This window comes from Pezoporus occidentalis, unplaced genomic scaffold, assembly GCF_034315485.1.
Source record: "Pezoporus occidentalis ecotype Australia unplaced genomic scaffold, CSIRO_AGI_Poc_V1 ctg62, whole genome shotgun sequence".
Lineage (NCBI taxonomy): Eukaryota > Metazoa > Chordata > Aves > Psittaciformes > Psittacidae > Pezoporus > Pezoporus occidentalis.
This window is the reverse complement of record NW_026915966.1, coordinates 1,706,833-1,724,843: the sequence shown is the minus strand read 5'-3', so window position 1 is coordinate 1,724,843 and position 18,011 is coordinate 1,706,833. Positions and strand designations below refer to the sequence as shown.

At 38.0% G+C, this 18,011-nt stretch overlaps 1 protein-coding gene across 6 annotated transcripts in view; it reads right to left on the bottom strand.

Annotated features, from left to right (window-relative positions):
• The window catches only part of B3GNTL1 (UDP-GlcNAc:betaGal beta-1,3-N-acetylglucosaminyltransferase like 1), a 118,778-nt gene that overhangs the window by 84,774 nt on the left and 15,993 nt on the right, over positions 1–18,011 (bottom strand). For all 6 annotated transcript variants that reach the window (XR_009968712.1, XR_009968711.1, XM_062639766.1 and 3 more), the window contains one exon: positions 15,165–15,230. Coding sequence is in view for 4 of the 6 variants with exons in the window: in XM_062639766.1 (XP_062495750.1) it covers positions 15,165–15,230 (66 nt within the window). In the remaining 2 variants the exon portion in view is untranslated. The remainder of the gene's footprint in view (positions 1–15,164; positions 15,231–18,011) is intronic.

Here is an 18,011-nt window from a genome sequence, read left to right as displayed (position 1 = left end):
GGAATTGAAACCACTATAATTAGGAAAAAAGTACTCATCAAATAAAAAAGGTGATTTAGGAATTACTGTTATTGCACTGATCTAAATCCAGAACAGAAAAAAAACAATGGGTTACACTGAATTTCACCATAATTTGGGGCAGAACCCTTGTTAGTGTAACTTTCCAAACTCCTTCACCCACTGACACGCCTAACAGCAAGACAGAGCAAGAGCATAACAATCTACAGCCTTATATACAAACACACTGATCAAATACAAAAATAGGTTTAAAAAAGAGCTTTTGTACACAGCAATTTGTATTTCTACAGCAAAGCTCAACCTAATAGTTAGAACGATGGTAAAACCAGTATAAGATATTCACCTAGGAAAAATAAAAAGATGTACTTTTTATATATATAAAGAAGAAAATGATAGGATTAGCCTCTGATTTAAGAATGTGAGAATAGCTCCATGTTTCAAGAAACAACTTACATTTTTTTACCTAGTCCAATGAATAATCATGAGGGCAACCTTCTATTGTTGCAATTCAAAGTCCCTTTAGCAGCACACTGCACACCTAAAGGCTCATGGCATCAAGCTGAAATGTAGTTTTATTGGAATTGATGGCAAAAGGTTGTTGTTCAAACCCATCTCCAGATGGTTTTTCCATGGCATTTCACTTCCATGACCAAACAGGACACTCCTGGTGCTTGAAACCTCCATTCTGCAATCCCTAACAAAGAGTTACGATGATCTACTCTAACAGCAATGAACACTAGAAAGGAAAAAGAATGAAACCAGTGCTGAGAATTAATGTGAGAAAAGGCTGCTTTCTGGAAAAAATGCAGACAATGCAAAATGGACCTTAGAGAAACAACATTTCCTGAGACTCCACATGCCTACTAATGCCCTCATTCCTCTATTTAGTATCTCATACCTTCTCCCTCATAGCTTTGTCCTTTTTTACTCTTTTCTGGTCTGAGCTCAGCAGGCAGGCATTACCGGTGAATGAAATGGCTCCAATGAAGTTAATATGAAGATGAGGTTAAGATTTCAGTCTGATTTGGTTTTCCTTACACACTGAATAGGCAGGCATATTATCTAGACAATGAAATATCATAATATACTTAGCAATCCTATACTTGTTTCATATATGGAATTAAAGGAAGACAGAGAGGAAGAGAGGGGTTAATACATTTACAACTTTACTAAAACATCTTCCATAGTGGTGGGTTTAAATTTTGGTTTTCTTAAGATTACCTGAATGTGCTATCTACAGACTTTATTTATCTACAGACTTTATTTTATTTATCTAACTACAGCATTTTTTTCCAGAAGACTTTCTAATTATTCCTAAAATCTATTATTTCACAAGCAATTTGAATTGCTGTCTTCATTCCTCTTCCTCACCTGAAAGCCAAACCCCCAACAACCACCTGGTAATTCATTTCTTTAGAAGCAAAGGAACACAAAACCATAGGTGATGTTCTTAGTGGTCTTTTGTAAGGCTTCCACAGATGGACCAAACTTAAGAGCGGGGCACATAAAAGCAAGGATCTACCTCCTTCAGAGGATGGTATCATAAAAAAATCATTTAACCGCATTCTTTACTTATAATGATTATCATAGCAAAACAAACTGAAGAGTAGAATTGTATGTTACTGAAACAGCTGCAACACCCCACAAATACAACTACAAACGCATAACAAAGTTAATACTTTATAAGTGAAATATTCACACCTCCCTCTATGCTAACAGTGAAATGTTTTGCACAGCGCACAGACACCCTTGCTTGCTTTTCATTTTCAGAACCAACACCACTCCAGACTGCTTTTAGCATCATCTTCAGAGACATGTCTTACAGACAAAGCTTAACACTGTCATTATGCAACCTAGATGCTCAGCCAAAAAGATTCCACACCCTTCCGCTCTTTGGCTGTACCATTCCTCTCCCAATGGGATTCTGACTCATGGCTGGGATTCTTGACTTATATGGTTGCAAGACAAATATCACCAATGTAGAGTAACTCTACCTGAGCCTTTCACAGAGCTTCTGTAAAGCACAGCTCATTTAACCAGCTTCTTTCATCCAATCAAACCCAGGATTATTTAGAGTACAAACAGCTTCCTCCAGTTCCCCTGTGTAAGGTGGGGCACCAGAAGCAAGTGCACACTGTTTCCTATTTCCTCCATGTCTCACAGAGCTTTTACAGTCACTTAACTGAATATTTCCCTATAGCTGTTAAAATTGAAGTGAAAGGTTATTTTACTGTTGCTTCTTTCATAAGTTTTAAAATATTTTGATAAAAGCCTTTCTGACCTATTTTATAACCATCCAGACTTCCAGAAAATACAAGAAACTCTCCATATTAGAAATATGTGTAGCAGCAACATCAGCCATTTGCTCCCACACTATAACTTGTCCCAACTTTTCTCAAGTGCTTGATTTTAAATGTGATATTCAGGTAAAGATACTTCTTATATTCATAATTGTAGGGGGTTATGTTTTCCCTTGCACAGATTAATGGAAAAGGAAGTGGGTGAGAGGAAACAAAGATTAAATGAGTTGACAGTAACTAAAACCCATGAAAAACAATGCTTTCTGCAGATGTGGCTTTTTTGGGGTCTGTTTTTGCTTTTTAATCACTAAAACTTCCTCTAGCAAAGAATCTTTCTCATTCAGGAGACAGCCTATGGGGCGGAACCCTCCTGTTGTACTAAAAAGGAAATGAATATGAAAACTTAACTGGTCTCCAATCATGATATTGAAGCAGGTATTGGAAAATTCTGCATTTTCAGCAAGGAAAAACCCACATTTTTCCTTTACAAAATAAATTGCTTTCCTCAACTTACAATATTAAATGAAATGCAACTTTCAAATGTTCTATAAAGTACAAAGCTTTCTACACACTAGGGAGGAGCGTGCAGTGTTGAGTTGCATCTCAGAAGTGACATAAACCTCCTGGAAGGGAATGTTATTAACTACACAGTAAAGCTTTAATTACAAGTATCATGACACCTGATCTTAGATAATGTTCCATGAGAAGAAACACTATTCAAAATAACTATGAAGGATTCTCTCTAGTGCATGACACCTTCCCTCCCTCAACTATGCCTGTTCATGAGTACAGAGGGAAATTTCCTAACCTAAAAAAATCTAATAGGAACATTTACCTTATCCTGAATGTTTAAGGACAGCTCCTGTTAATCACGCCTGTATCCTGATGTATAAAGGAAAGGTAGATGGCACTTGTGCTGCCTCCAAACCCTACTTCAATTGTTGTTGTAATTTCCACACATACACACACCACCCTCAACTGATGCAACACTGCAAACATACCCCGAAATTCAGGAGAAAACTTGCAAGGAAGGAGAAAATGTTTCTCTCTGTCTTTCCTCTGCATTAAATTTCTTTGTTTTCATTCGGGTAATATTTAAAATATTATTTTGTTGCAAAATTATCTACAGATATTTTCATTTTCTTCCTAGGGTACATACAGCCACTTTCATTATCCCATATGTTCACATAATGTCTAAAAGAGCAGCAAAGCTGTAGGTATGGGTGCAGTACAGCACCACCTTGTCACACCAGCAGCATCCCTGCTGTGTTTACTGGAAGTGCCAAGCAGAAATCTGCCACAAAAATAGCAATTCATTGAGATGGTCCAGGGCTGCTTTTCAAGTAGACTTATGAAATAGTGCTTGCAGCATCATTTTTTAATTGCACGGCTGTGACTCAGCATTATCTCCTCAGATCACCCATTTCCCACAGAAATCTTGATGAATACAATCTTCCATAAGCCTCTGTCATTTACTCAGAACAGCCAGAACTTCATTACATGAACCAGCATGATTGTAAAGCTAAGATTTAACCATTAAAATATTGAAGTACTGGACAAGATATTCAGCCAATGGTAACAGCATTGGTTCTCTCATTTTAATTAAATGTGAACAAGAGATTGCATTTATATTAATTTGTTCCTTCACACAGTTAAGTAAAAGACAGAAATTTACAAAATACAGTCATCTACTGAGTACACTTTACATTGGGTTTCCAGACAAGTACACGGTGATCACAATAACTAAGGATATCTGCTTTAATGAATCAGAAACATGCTAAGCAGAACAGATCCTTATTCCAACAATTAGCATTATGGATTTTGACCTTGCGAAAAAATAAGACTTGAGATTCAAGTTGTTAAAAATACTGGAAGATTTTATGTAAATTGTATTTTCTCCAGAGGCCCATGAGCTTTTATTTTTTAATGCAGCAAAACAATGAAGTGACTGAAGATATGAGTGGCTTTAAGAAGGATTTTGTGATCATCATTTAAAGTAACCAAAAAAAGGAAAAAGAAATGGAAGGAATATTTTTACGCTGTTAAAATCTTTCCAAAATTATGTACTGGTGGGAATAAGGTAGTAAAATGTACTTCTTCTCCCCTTCATTTCCAATGGAGGAAATGGTGTTCTTCAAAACACGTGAATCCAGTGAGGTAATCTGCATTAGGTGTAAAGATACAAAACACACCCAAGTGTATTTAAAGCATGTTTTAAAAGTTATAAAACACATTGATAGTGCTGATTCCCCAGATAATCCTTTAGGTCAGATGAATATCCATTTCCACAGATGTTCTTATCTTGTAGCAATCCATTCTTAAGAACACCTGTAAAATGTTCATTCCACTTGGCCCTGGTTCAAGTCTGAAGTCCACAATAGGATGTTACACATTTATTTTCAGCACATAAAAAGGGAGCAATTAAAAAGCAAGGAAGTCTGAATTTTCTTTAGTGAACTTATATGAAAACCAAGAAGTCAAAGTGGTGTAATCAGAACGAGCACAGCTGAGCATCACACCACACTTGTGCTTAAAAAGGATGTTGTGCATGTGAAATCATGCAGTATAAACATGACATTTCTGGTAAAACTTCAAGTAAGTATCACTGAATACATAGTACAGCAGATCTGTAGATATTACAGCAAATTACATGAGTTTCAGAAGTCCTTTCTGAATGTAAATGAGTAATCCCCATTATACTGATAAGTAGCTTAGGTAGGAAAAAGCACCAGGACTCAGATGCCATCATTCAAACTCTGCGATAAACAAGATCTTAGGGCTCAAACCTCTCTATTCAGGTCAGTGCATGTGCAATCTGAATCTGATGCACCTGTCAAGATACTTACAGAACCAGTCCTTTGCATAAAGTTTAAGAATAGTCAAAAAGAGCACTGTGTTTGCACAATTTCTATTTTAAAACCAATTTCTCTTGTGTCTGTAGCTCCACATAATATGGACTGAATTAATAACAGCACCACAGCAAATTACCAATACACAAGGGGGAAGAGACCTTCATTTTCAACCACTTTAGGCTTCAGACATAGTTTTAAAAATTAAATATTCTGGAAGTTCACATTATAATCAGACATTTGTGAATATCAAACTCAAGTAATCACAATCGTGTGATGGGGTTATTGACATGTGGAGGCCATATTAAACACAAATTTAATTACAAACTTACGTACATTGGGATGTTTCTCATTTGGGATATTTGATTAAATGTAGAACAGACCTAAACTGACATTGTGACTTTGAAATGCACTGTGGTTTTCCAGAAATATCAAATTAAAAAGAATCTTTAAGGAAGCTGCCTAATAAAAAGCAAAGATACAGCTGAATTCCAGCAGATCTGGGTGATAAACATGGAAGGGCCCAATTAATGAAAACCACCATAAAAATTATACTCTCACATTGTCAAACAAAGAATTTCATATTATTCAATGCAGAAAAAGGGAAAGGAATCATGTTTTCTCCTCTTACACATACTTCGCTGTCACTTCAGAACAAAACCTGCACACAACTGCTGCTCTAGTTTCTACCCTCCATACCAAAAGAAGATTACTGAAATATTATAAATAACTTAAAAACCTTTAATGACAATTTCCCAAAGTCACAAATGTAGATATTTTTGTAAGCATCTATATGGGAGAGCCTTAAAGTTACATTTTGCACAAGCTGGAGAAAAATGTGAGAGACTCAGAGTTTGTTTATGATGTGCAGTATACAAGAACTGAGTATTAAAGTTCTAATGACCAGAACAGCTAGACTAGTTCATGAAAATATTTCACTGGACATTTTTTCTTCCTACATCAACAATAATCTGGTTTTGGACAATTGACAGTTTTAGGTAATCACCTCAGGAATAACATCTTGTTTTTCCCTCTGTCCATACCAAAGATGGACCACAGCCTCCTCAGACCTACTCAGCTCCTATTTAGTGGAGCATATTCCTACTAACAGATTAAACAAACAAATTTGATCTGTTCATCTCTCTTTCAAGACGTGCCAGTATCCAATTGATTTCTCTTTAATAGCTGCTTGTCCTGAGGAGGGGGTGGGCAAGTGAGCAAGCGTGGTACTTAGCTGTTGGCTGGGGTTAAACCATGTCCCTGTTCTATGAGTTAATGCTTATATTAAAGCTAAAGTCAGGCACTGCTTGCTAGGACGTGTCTGGGCAACACACAGTGATCCGTCTCAAACATGCTGAGTAAGGGAGACAGAAGGAGAGCTGATGCAAATCAACTAAGCAGAAACAAAGATTATTTAATTTCTACACAAAAGATTTTAATCAACTTCACATCCAAAATAAAAGCATTTCTCAAAAAGAAATCTGCTTGGTTATATGCAGCAACTGCAAGACAAAGGGAGACTGGTAAAACCTGGACTTCAGTAGAAGACACAGAATGAGGGAAGGTCATCCACAACCATTAATTTGTTGCAAAGAAGTTAAATGGAGGAACTTTGCTATTACACTGAATAGAGAGGGAATATTTCACCATTATGTGGTTATGTTTAATGACAGTTTAGTAAAGCTTCACCTACGGTTATTATCCTTTCACACCTGAAAAATTAGATAAAAGATACTACTTACCTATATTTAATGTTCAGACTAAAACACTGCAATAATTTAAGTAGAGAAAAGGTAATAAAATCCCTCAGAAATAAAGGCTCAGACTACAGAACAATGCTGTTGACCACTTCTTTAAGTAGTGGATGAGGAATGGCAAAGCCACTCTGGGGGCAGATTTGAATCTTCTCACTCCTAAATGAAGTCCTTGTCCATTGCATCACAGTACTTCAATTAAACAAGACCTGATCTAAAGCTCCTGAGAGTAAGTCTTTTACAGGCAAATATAACCTCAGTCTGCTGTGTTCCAGGTGACCAGAAGCTGTAAAGTTGCTGTGAGAGCAGATACAAGCCCTTCTAATACTGTTGTAAGGCAGGAAATACTAGCTAGGGTTCAGCACTGCTCTAATCAGAGCTAGAGTTTTCAGATGCAGTAAAATTCTCACTGCTAACCCTCCTCCATGAAGAAATACTCCTAATATAGGACATTTTTTTCACTGTGCAGCATCACATCACATGTGATCCAAATATGCCAAATAGTTCATGAACACATTTAGACTTCAGGTCACTTCTTATTGAAAGACTTGTAACTTCACTAGGACAACAAAACATCTAATAAACTGTTCCTCTGCGTGGTTCCCAGTTTCATGTAATTCCCCCAGTGCAATTACATGAAATTCCATACAAGTTTTGGAGTTTCTGAATTCCAGTGTGTACTATGTAATAAAAGACTATTTTAAGAACAAGTCATAGGTATAGCAGACATGCATTACCTCACTTTTGCCAGCTCTAGCCATACAAACAAGGCTAGCTTGTTCATTAGATAGAATAAATCCATGCCTAAATGCAATGTAATTACCAGACTGCATAATAACAGTTTTGACTCCCAAGAGAAAGCACACAGGAGGAAGCACAGCATGTAGTCTGAAAGGTAATCTCTTATTTTCAGGACTGCTCTAACGTAAGACTAATAAGAAGATACAGCAAACAAAAGGCTTTAAGATCTTTCAGAGGTGACCCAACTCCATTGGTATGTGGAATGTAAAAGTCACTACCCACTGAGGACTGCCAGTATTCCCAAAGTGCTACTGTTGACTGCCAACATATATGGTGGCCCCCCTCTTTATTTTTCTTCCCAATTTTTTTTTATCTTCTGCTCCCTTTCATCATGGAGCAGCAAGGCCTGGCACAAGACAGACAGAACAATCTTCTGCCTTTATTGCAGACTTGTGATAATAAGCAGGAACAACAAAAAATCCCCACCACATTAATGTGATATATGACAGCACAGCTGCTCAGCAAAAGGCTACACGGAAAAGTTTCTGTTGTACAAGCCAGTGTTCTAGTGAGTGATGCCGCACTGGAATTATACCACAAGAGTCTCTCCACGTGCAGTTACACACCTGAGATGAGTCGGAAACACTTGTTTGGATGTTTTTTCCACTAGCTAAGTACATAGTAACTACTCAGCAAAACAAATCACTTAAATACCCTATTTACATTCATTGCGCGCTTTGTATACAAAACAATCAGTGCACAGTCTGCAGTAAAGAGCTGCTCTGATATGCAAGACAGTCTATGGGAAATGGTCCAGACTACCTAGAATTACCTCCCTCCCTCCAAGGACAAGAACTAGATCTACAATATGGAACTCACCAACAGATGATACAAGAATGTCTATTAACCTTTGTATGCTTAGAACGAAACAAGCTCAAGATTTGTTAAGCCATTCCCACAGAACTCCTCTCATGGACTAACTCATATAAAAACCCTGCCTCTTGCCAATGCAAAACCAGTTGAATCATCAATTTTCAGGTATTTTGAAAAAGCAGCAATCTCAGAATCATGTCAGACACACAAACACTCAGAATGTGGATGTTAAAAGTTCTGTTCCATACGGATGCCTACTTCATGTACCACTAAAACTTCATTTTAATTATACCTGTAAGAGGATCTACTCGTATTATTGTACTCTTTCTGTTGCTACTATGAAAATCTTTACTGGCGATTTCAGATATTGGTTAAAGTCAATGAATAATTAACAGAATCTGATCGTTTTAGTCACAAAAAAAGAGAAAGTGAAATGATTCAAACTAGTGCTCAATAAGCAATAGGTAAGATAAATGGGGAGGAAAACAATCTTTTTAACACATGACAGAAATGTGTAACAGGCCTAGGCAAGCAGAATGGCAGAGGATACACTGACAATACACAAGAACTTCTCTGTTAGACCGTATCTTTCGAAATCAATAAATGTACGTGTCCAGACCAAAAGAAAAAACCAAAACAAACTCGTTTTTAAGGGTAGTTAATTTGTGAGCTTCAGTGGGGGTGAAGGAGAGCCGTGCAGTGCCTTTCGCCTGGAGTCGTGCTTTAAAGAAGGCTCAAGCTCAGCTCATTCATTTGTTCACGTCTCCAATTCATTTGGTGATTGCGCAACATTTGTTTACAGCTCTCCCAGAGGCAGATGAACAGGTCTGTGAACTATCAGGGCCGTGCATTGTTCAAGTTCGCTCCATCCAATCACTTATCTCAGAGTCATTTTAACCATCAAAGATACGCAGAGTTGGTTAACATAGTCAGATAAAGCAACAGATTAAAATGGCTTCAGGCATTGCAGCTCTTGAATGGAGTTCAGGCTACAGAATATGCCACAAATTTTCTTTACAGATGCAAAACAGAGAATTTCTCATTGAAGAAATGTAAATGGTCATACTCAGGGTTCTCTCCTATGCATAGGTATCCTACGTTTGAGAAAGAGGCTAGCAATTGTACTACAAAAGAAAGGTGTTTGTTCTGACACTGGTACAGATTCACCTCTTATTCACCAGTAAAAACAAAAGGAAAATGTCCTTTATTTCCATGGTCCACAGTTTAATTCCAGCTGTTGGGAAGATGTGGGAGGCAGTGAGAAAGAGCTTAGCTTTCCTAAGCAATTCTGCAGAAAGAAATGAGATACAGAAGCTTTAAGCCAGATGCTGCTCACATGCAGAGTCATACTGTGGGGGCACACAGATACTGAAATTAAGTAGTGGTGAGAGGAAGAAGAAAGTAACACCTTGCCCAGCAGACAATGTGCTGTCCAAAAATATTCAGGATTGCTGCAAGATAGATGAGGAAGACAGTGGTTTCTGAGCATTCTCATTTCAGCTGCTTTCTATTCTACATCCGGCATCTGGAATCCATAGGAAAAATTAAAACTGGAGGAGCATTCCAAGTGCTGCACTATCTTGAAAGGCTCCATAATGGCACAGTGTCTCTGCAAAGCACGGCCAGGAACCTCAGCAGCTCAGGAATGAAGCACATTCTAGAGAAGTTCTTTAATGTTACTCGAGCTCTCCTAGGGTGTACTCAAACCACATGCAGCCATTTCACCTCAGCACGCCCATAGCAGGTCCTGATGCAAGCCCTGTGCCAGCAGACAACCTGGGAGCAGATGCTGCTCACTATCTCCGCTCTCCCTGAAACAAAAAGCTTTGGAAGTTCTTAAAGGGTACTACCCTGCTCAAATAAGACTGCAGCACATGTGTGTATTTGGTCTGGGAAATAATTTCCTGGGCTACTCCAAACTCAGAAGCCTTGCTCAATACAACACTAGTACGTACACAAAGTTGGATCTCCTCCAGAAGAACATGAGTATAATTGAAAATATGAAAGCCTGATTTTTTCAGAATTAAGGGAAATGTGATGTGGAATCTTCCCACCCATTAGCTGCCAAGAAAGCATTCATGATTTGTGGTTGGTAAAGAGGGAACACCTGGCTTACCCCAGGTAAATGGGACAGATGCTGCTTCTAGGGATAAACACAGACAAGAGCGAGAAATTTTAGTAATGGTTGTTCATTCTCTAGCAAAGTCATTCCTGATCTGATTAGAGCATAAGCAATTTGAAGGCACGCTTGTATGTGCCGTAACATAGTGCACATGTGCAACAGGCAACCCATGTCAGAAGGCTGGTAGCTATATTACTCATAGACAGTACCATGTCCTTAAGGTTCCAAACTGTTAAAAGCAGGTAACCACACTGCGCTAGCAGAGCTCTAGAGTTCATATACAGGGTATAAATAGGCAGTCTGAAAAACTGGTGTCTTCCAAGAGTGTCCTGTTTATATAATCCTTGTCAGTAGGACTTAGACATAACATTAAATAGTCCCCAGAGTACAAGAGGACACTGGTCCTAGAGAGCTGCACTTAGCAAAATCAAAATGTATCAGTAATTTATCTTCAAGATCCAAAATTCTCCATGTTGTTACAGTTACCGATGTTACCAATGACAGAACAATTCCATCCTCCAATTTTTTTGTTAAAAGTCTTCCAGACAAGAACAGCTTCAAAGAGAAAAAAATAATTTGTTCTTGCTCTTTAAAGCATGGTTAAGTAGCCTATAATACAGGAGACGAGACTGCATTTCATGCGTGCTGCTGCACTGTTACCCCAGTCATATTCCAGTACCCAAACCTGAGGGCAAGCTCTTGCTTTTTCAGAGATAGAGACACCAGTTTCTTTGAAGAACAACTGGTTGGGGAGTCATTCCAAAAGCATCTGGTATCATTGGTTCCACCATTTAGGAACCAGGCTTCAAGTCGGAGTAAGGCAATATGCATTTAGGAATAACATGAAAGAGGAAGAACCTCAGGGATTACTTAAGATCTGGGTAAAGGTTTCTCTTGGTGGAGAAAGTTGGAGACTTTTCTTACTTGTAAATCTATGACAGTAGACTGAAGCCTTCAATATTAGAGCCCACTGGGAATACTAGTCTTCAAGTCTGGCTCTCAGTAACAGCCAGCAAGGCTGGGATTAGGAACAAGATTTCTGAAAGTACACAAACTGCAGAAAGTCAAAGATCCAGGTCAGAAGTTGCAAAACAGTGGAAAGTCCAAGGCTGCAAAGTAGAATTTCAGGAACAAACCAAAAAAGCCCACTGCTTCACAGGCATTGCTCAAGCTTCTGCTTATTTTTCTCCCTCCACCTACTTTGGCTTGTCATACTGCTGAAGCTAGGGTCAGGACTTCCAGCTACAGAATGGAACTTCATTCAAACATCCCCAACCATCTTCTAAGAGCAGAAAATTCAATGGCACGATTATTCTTTAGGACAGTAGAGATCATTCTTTTAATAGCAGCCAACACTGACAGTGGTCAGTAGATTTGCGTCCAGAAGGTCAGCTTCTCTCAAAGTAACTCACATTGAGTCAGAACTACTGGAGGGCTTTGGACCAAACTGATCTCTTTGCTCATCAGGAACAGCTGGATATGTTCCCATTTCTTCTTTCAAGCCTTTGAATTAGTTGTTAAAATACAACATTAAACCAGAAGATATAATTCACACAGGAATTACAAGCACTTAACTATACCTTAAAAATGGAAAACATGTTCCATTCAATTCAAACACATCCATTTTTGCTTTGGCAGGATTCAAGAATAGAGAAGGGAACTCTACATGTGAAAGTCAACAATGTAAGGCAAGAAATAATAGCAAATAAAAACCAGTAGAAGTTTAAAGAAAAGAAAAACTAGGAAAGCCAAGGTCCTTGTTCAAAAAGCTGTGAGGAAACCCTCCGATTCAGGAGAAAGGTGAAAGTGGTGGCATGACACAGATTCCAGCCAGATGTGCTATAGAATCATAGAATAGTTACGGTTGGAAAGGACGTTAAGATCATCTAGTTCCAACCCCCCTGCCATGGGCAGGGACACCTCACACTAAACCATCTCACCCAAGGCATCGTCCAACCTGGTCTTGAACACCACCAGGGATGGAGCATTCACAACTTCCCTGGGCAACCGATTCCAGTGCCTCACCACCCTAACAGGAAAGAACTTCTTCCTTATATCCAATCTAAACTTCCCCTGTTTAAGTTTTGACCCATCAGCCCTTGTCCTGTCACTACAGTCCCTAATGAAGAGTCCCTCCCCAGCATCCCTATAGGCCCCTCTCTGCCAGATGTGGGAGATACACATCTACCATTTTTCTTAAGGTTTAACATCACGGGCCTTTCTCTGCATTCATTTCTGAGAATTTTTACACTTTACTAAATTGAAGCTTTTACGAACTAGCATGTCAGATAACCAAAAGGTGGAAACCCTTATTTCCCACACTAAATCAAACTGACTTTGGCTCTTCTATTTAGTAAAGCACAAAGCTCAAGTTAAGCTTTGTGCATTGGGTCTGGCTGAGATGGAGTTAACTTTCCCCACAGCAGTCCTCCTAATGCTGAGTTGTGTATTGGTAGCTAGCAAGGTGTCGGTAACACACACTGTTTTGGCTACTGCTGAGCACTGCTCCACAGCATCACGCCTGTCTCTGCAACATTCCCTCCGCCCCAGTAGGCTGGGGGTAAGATCCTGGGAGAGGACACAGCCAGAACAGCTGACCCAAACTGACTAAAGGGATACTCCAGATCATATGATGTCTGCTCAGCAATAAAAGCTAAGAGAAAGAAGGAGGAGGAGGGCCATTTGTTATTACGATGTTTGTCTACTGGAACAACCACTACACGTACTGAAGCCCAGCTTCCTAAGAAATGGCTGGCCGTCACCTGCTGATGGGAAGTAGAGAATAAATCTTTGCCTTTGCTTCTGCCCATGCCCTTTGCTTTTGCTTTATTGAACCACCTTTATTTTGACCCTCATCTTATGTTATTTTCCATCTTATTTTCTCCCCTGGCCCCATAGTGATACAGCTTGATGGGCACGTGATGTCCAGCCAAGGTCAACCCATCACAAGTACCACAATAACATAGAACCACAAATTCAGATTAGTTCAAGCATGGGAAGAGCAAGTTTGCTTTGCTTAGAAGATATAATCATATAATGAAGACATACCCTTCAGTCTACTCAGGTACCATTACTTATTTGACTGTCACTTCATAGCTCATTAGAGCATTGTTAGGCACTAAAGTATAACAGAATATAAACAAAACAGTTGAAGTATTTTCTAAATAGACTACAAACTTCAGTCAAAATTAGTCTAATTAAAAAGGTCTTAATATACAGATACAGAAGTCAAAGGAGAAACATGATAGCTCTTAGCACTTGTCTCCATAAACCAAGTTTACTGGATCAACTTGCCTCACCGGTTTTTTAGCATTTACTACAGAACTGCATTAACTGATTGATATCAGAACAAAAACAACTTTCAAAGTATCATTTTATTATGTTCAAAATGTGAATTAGGTTAACTGCTACTCAGGAGCTACTTAAACTATAATGTGATAAATTACACTGTAAGGATTATCAGATTTCATAGAGACCTAGTACAGGTGGCATGATGTGCAGCTACACATCTCAGCACTAAGCAACAGGTTGTTTGGCAGACATTCCTCAGCCAAAACAACTGCAATAATCTTTACTTTGAAGCAAGTGTGCTTTGGAGGAAAAGTTCAAAAGGTGTTTGATTCCCAGAGAGTGATAATCCTACAACTGCCTATTTTGTTCAGAGACCTGCAGGAAATACCTTCTTGACAAATTAAGTTGCTTGACCTTTCCTTTCCAGAAACCACATTGAAATAAATGTCACAAGAGAAAATGTCAGAGATGTGAAAAGAATCAGCCAATTTTTTGCTTAACACCAACCGGTAGGAATATAAACTCCATTTTCTAGTTAATAAAGGAGTAACTTTAAGGCAGTAACTTTAACAAATAAAGTAACTGCCATAACAAATTACTTATATTTATTATCTTCAGGTAAGTAAAACACAGACGCAATCTCTCTAAAATATACTGTCCCTAATCACAGAAATTGATTTAAAATCAAAATTATATAGATCATAAACCAACCATGTCACAGAATGTTTTTGACAGTTTACTTCACAAGAATAAAGAACGGCATTCTAATAATGTCTTCTTTTGAAGACAGACATACAGAAATACTAGTTTAACTGTAGGCCAGTTTATTAATAACAATCCATCCATTGCTTACAGTTTAGTTTCTTAAATATTAAAACCAAATAAGCCATAGCTGTAGCCAATCCTATGTAGCTTTTCACATTAAAAAAAGGCTTCTTTAGGTTCCATACATTGGCAAAACCTACATACTTACTTGAAAAAGAGCATCCCTGTCATAATGACATTTGGTTTACTGAACAGAGAAAATAAATGGAAGAGGTTCCAATCAAAGCTCCTATTCAAATCAAAGCAAGGGTTTAAAATAAAGGGAAAGAAGACAGTGGTTATTGCTCTGCCTCCACCAGCCCTACTGTGAAATTTTCATATCCTTTTAAAGATGTATCCGGCACTCTGTAAAAGAAAAACACACAAATACACCCCAGAAAAAAGTACTCACACTGTTTGGGTGTTGAATGGCAACTTCGTGCTGCAGCCTAACGCGCTGTGGCATCATCACATCATCCTGGAATAAATAGCACACTGTTACTGAACATAAAAAGGGTCACAGTACAGTGTTCAGACACATCAGAATATGGTGCTAAATTAACATCATTTTACTGGCTTGCAGTCAAAACTAGAGAAGGAACAAACATTAAGAGATTTTACACTTTTAGCGTATTAAACTCAGTGCTCTTCAAATTGGAAGGGATCAAAACTACTACATGACAACTGTGTTCTGATTTCAACATGTATCCTATGGGCACCCACATACTGTACGTATCTAAAGAAACTCACCAACAGTTTAAGAACTCTGATCACCAAACTGGCACTATGTGCGGACAAGGAACTAACCTGGATTCAAAGCATGAGATTTATAACATTCAAGCAAGAGGAATTGCTTTGAATGAGGAAATGTCCTCAATGTACCTTGTTTCCTTGATAAGGAAAAGCCTTCAGTCTCTAGTACTGATATGCCACATTTCATGAGCACAAGAACTAATATTTGTCACATGATACAATTCTAAGGCAAAATAAAAAGGAAAAAAAAAGAATACACACACTCATAAAATGCATCAGCATTGACCATGACTTTAAAAAACACCACCTGGATTTCAGTTTGATGTTAATACTTCTTTCACCTGTAGCATAAAGGTCTATGTTGTTTACTTACAAAAAGTGAGGTTATTTGTAAAGAGTTTGTAACCTCATATCCTTCTTTCAACAGACAGGAGGAGATACTCCTTTCAAAATACTATTTCCTGTTCATGATCATATCCCTTCTAGACTACAGTTTTACAGTCTATTAAAATGCCTGACTGTAGCACAAGTTTTCCTCCCTAAATTTAGTCTCCTGAGGTTTCCACATGTATTCTTTTCCATTTTGGTGCCATATTTCTTCCCTTTTGAAGGATCAGTTCAGTCTTTCTCAGGTGCTGGTTAAAACTAATCCAGCCATTTTCTTCTCAGAGTATTTTGAAATGATCCTCACATTAAAATCATTCTAAGGAGATTCCTACTAAAGCCAAAAACACTAAATATTGATCTTCCAACAACTTCCACATTGAAACTTTCCATCAAATCACCAGCAACAAAAAAATATTTGTGCTTAAATATCTTGAGCTTAAAAGATTGAACGACCTCGATATAAAGGTGACACAAGTTATATCAAAAACAATGCAAGGATGAAAAAAAGTATAAGAAGTAGATCCAAAATTCCAGGTTAAAGATAAAAATAATTAATAATAAACTGACCCTCATCACATGCAAGTTTATAAAAGGTAGAAGGAATACACCGTCAAAAGGATTTTTCCCTCTATTTTGTATTTAGGATACATTTAGTCATGTGCATGAAAGATCTTACTGATTTTGAAAGCCAGCAGAGTGAAAAAAAACATTCTGATTTCTCCACCTCTGTACATCAATTATTTAAAACAGACAGTATTTACCATCTAATGCACTTTAGCAATAATGCACCCAAATTCAGGTACTGTATCAAGCAAATATTCCAAGAAAATATTTACCCTATTTCGCATAAGAACCATAATCCAATTTCTCACTCCAAATACACAACTGAATTTTGTAAATTAAAACCTGGTTAAGATCATATATGCAATAGCAAATGTATTTGAACTGAGCTTTGTTCACTCCTTTACAAATTACTTAGGATTTTTAGATGTCTTCTTTTTAAATCCGCCCAAAATGAGAATGCAAACGCAATCCATCAAAAAGCAAGGAATTTCAACGCTTAGAACAATGTTACTATTATCTCTTACAATATGCAACATATGCCCTTGTACTAAAAGATTCCTCAGTTTATGATGCTGCACAACAGAGATAACTTTAACAGAACTCAGACATTCACAAGGATGAATAATAATCTACTTCATTTTAAAAGGTTAAAACAGCATGGAAAGTATTCAAACCAAACTCAAATCTCCTATTCACCAAACTGGTCAGTGTTATGTTTTCATAAGCAGACAACTTGACAGGAAAGGTCTAGTTCCCCCTAACAAAACACTGTGTCATTTTGATTCTGTTGGCAAAACTAACACGTCTACAGATTTGGGGCTTAGGCTATCACCAAGATCATCAGTACTCTGTAAAATCCAGCCAAAGAGGGGGCATTATGACCATAAAAACTCCAAAATGCCTTTTTTGTATTAATACATCTTTGTTCTCTAATGCTGAAAAACTCTATGAACTCTTACCCTGAATGACCTTTCAAAAGAGTTTTGCCTTCTTTTTATTAGCAGTTGTACACATATGATGCCCTGCTGTATAGTTCTGTGATACTTTCCAGGGTCATGGGAGAAAGAAAGGAGGGAGGGGGGAAAGAATATAGTCATTTAAGACATAAACCCAAATAAACCAACAAAGCAGTTAGGTGATGGGGAAGAACTGCACAAAATACACATCACATCCCAGGCAAAACTGAGTCTCATCAGCCACTTGGTTTTTTAGACTGAGGCTGGGCAACTATAAAAGAAAGTTAACTGCAAAATCCAGCTTCAGCACTCCACGGGTCCCTTCCCACCCAAACTACTCTGTGAGTGATGACTGGGCAGGAAGCCAGGAAGTGGAAAACAGCATATATTTATACAGACAATCTGAAGCAGTGTGGCTGTATTCTAGACCAGTGTTTAAGAAACCAAATTCAATTCTAATGAATAAAACCAAAATGATTGAGTGTGAGGTGAGAGTGTAAGGTGTCCCTGCCCATGGCACGGGGGTTGGAACTTGAACGTAAGGTCCTTTCCAACCCTAACTATTCTATGATTGTGCCATAAAATAGGAGCACTTTAAA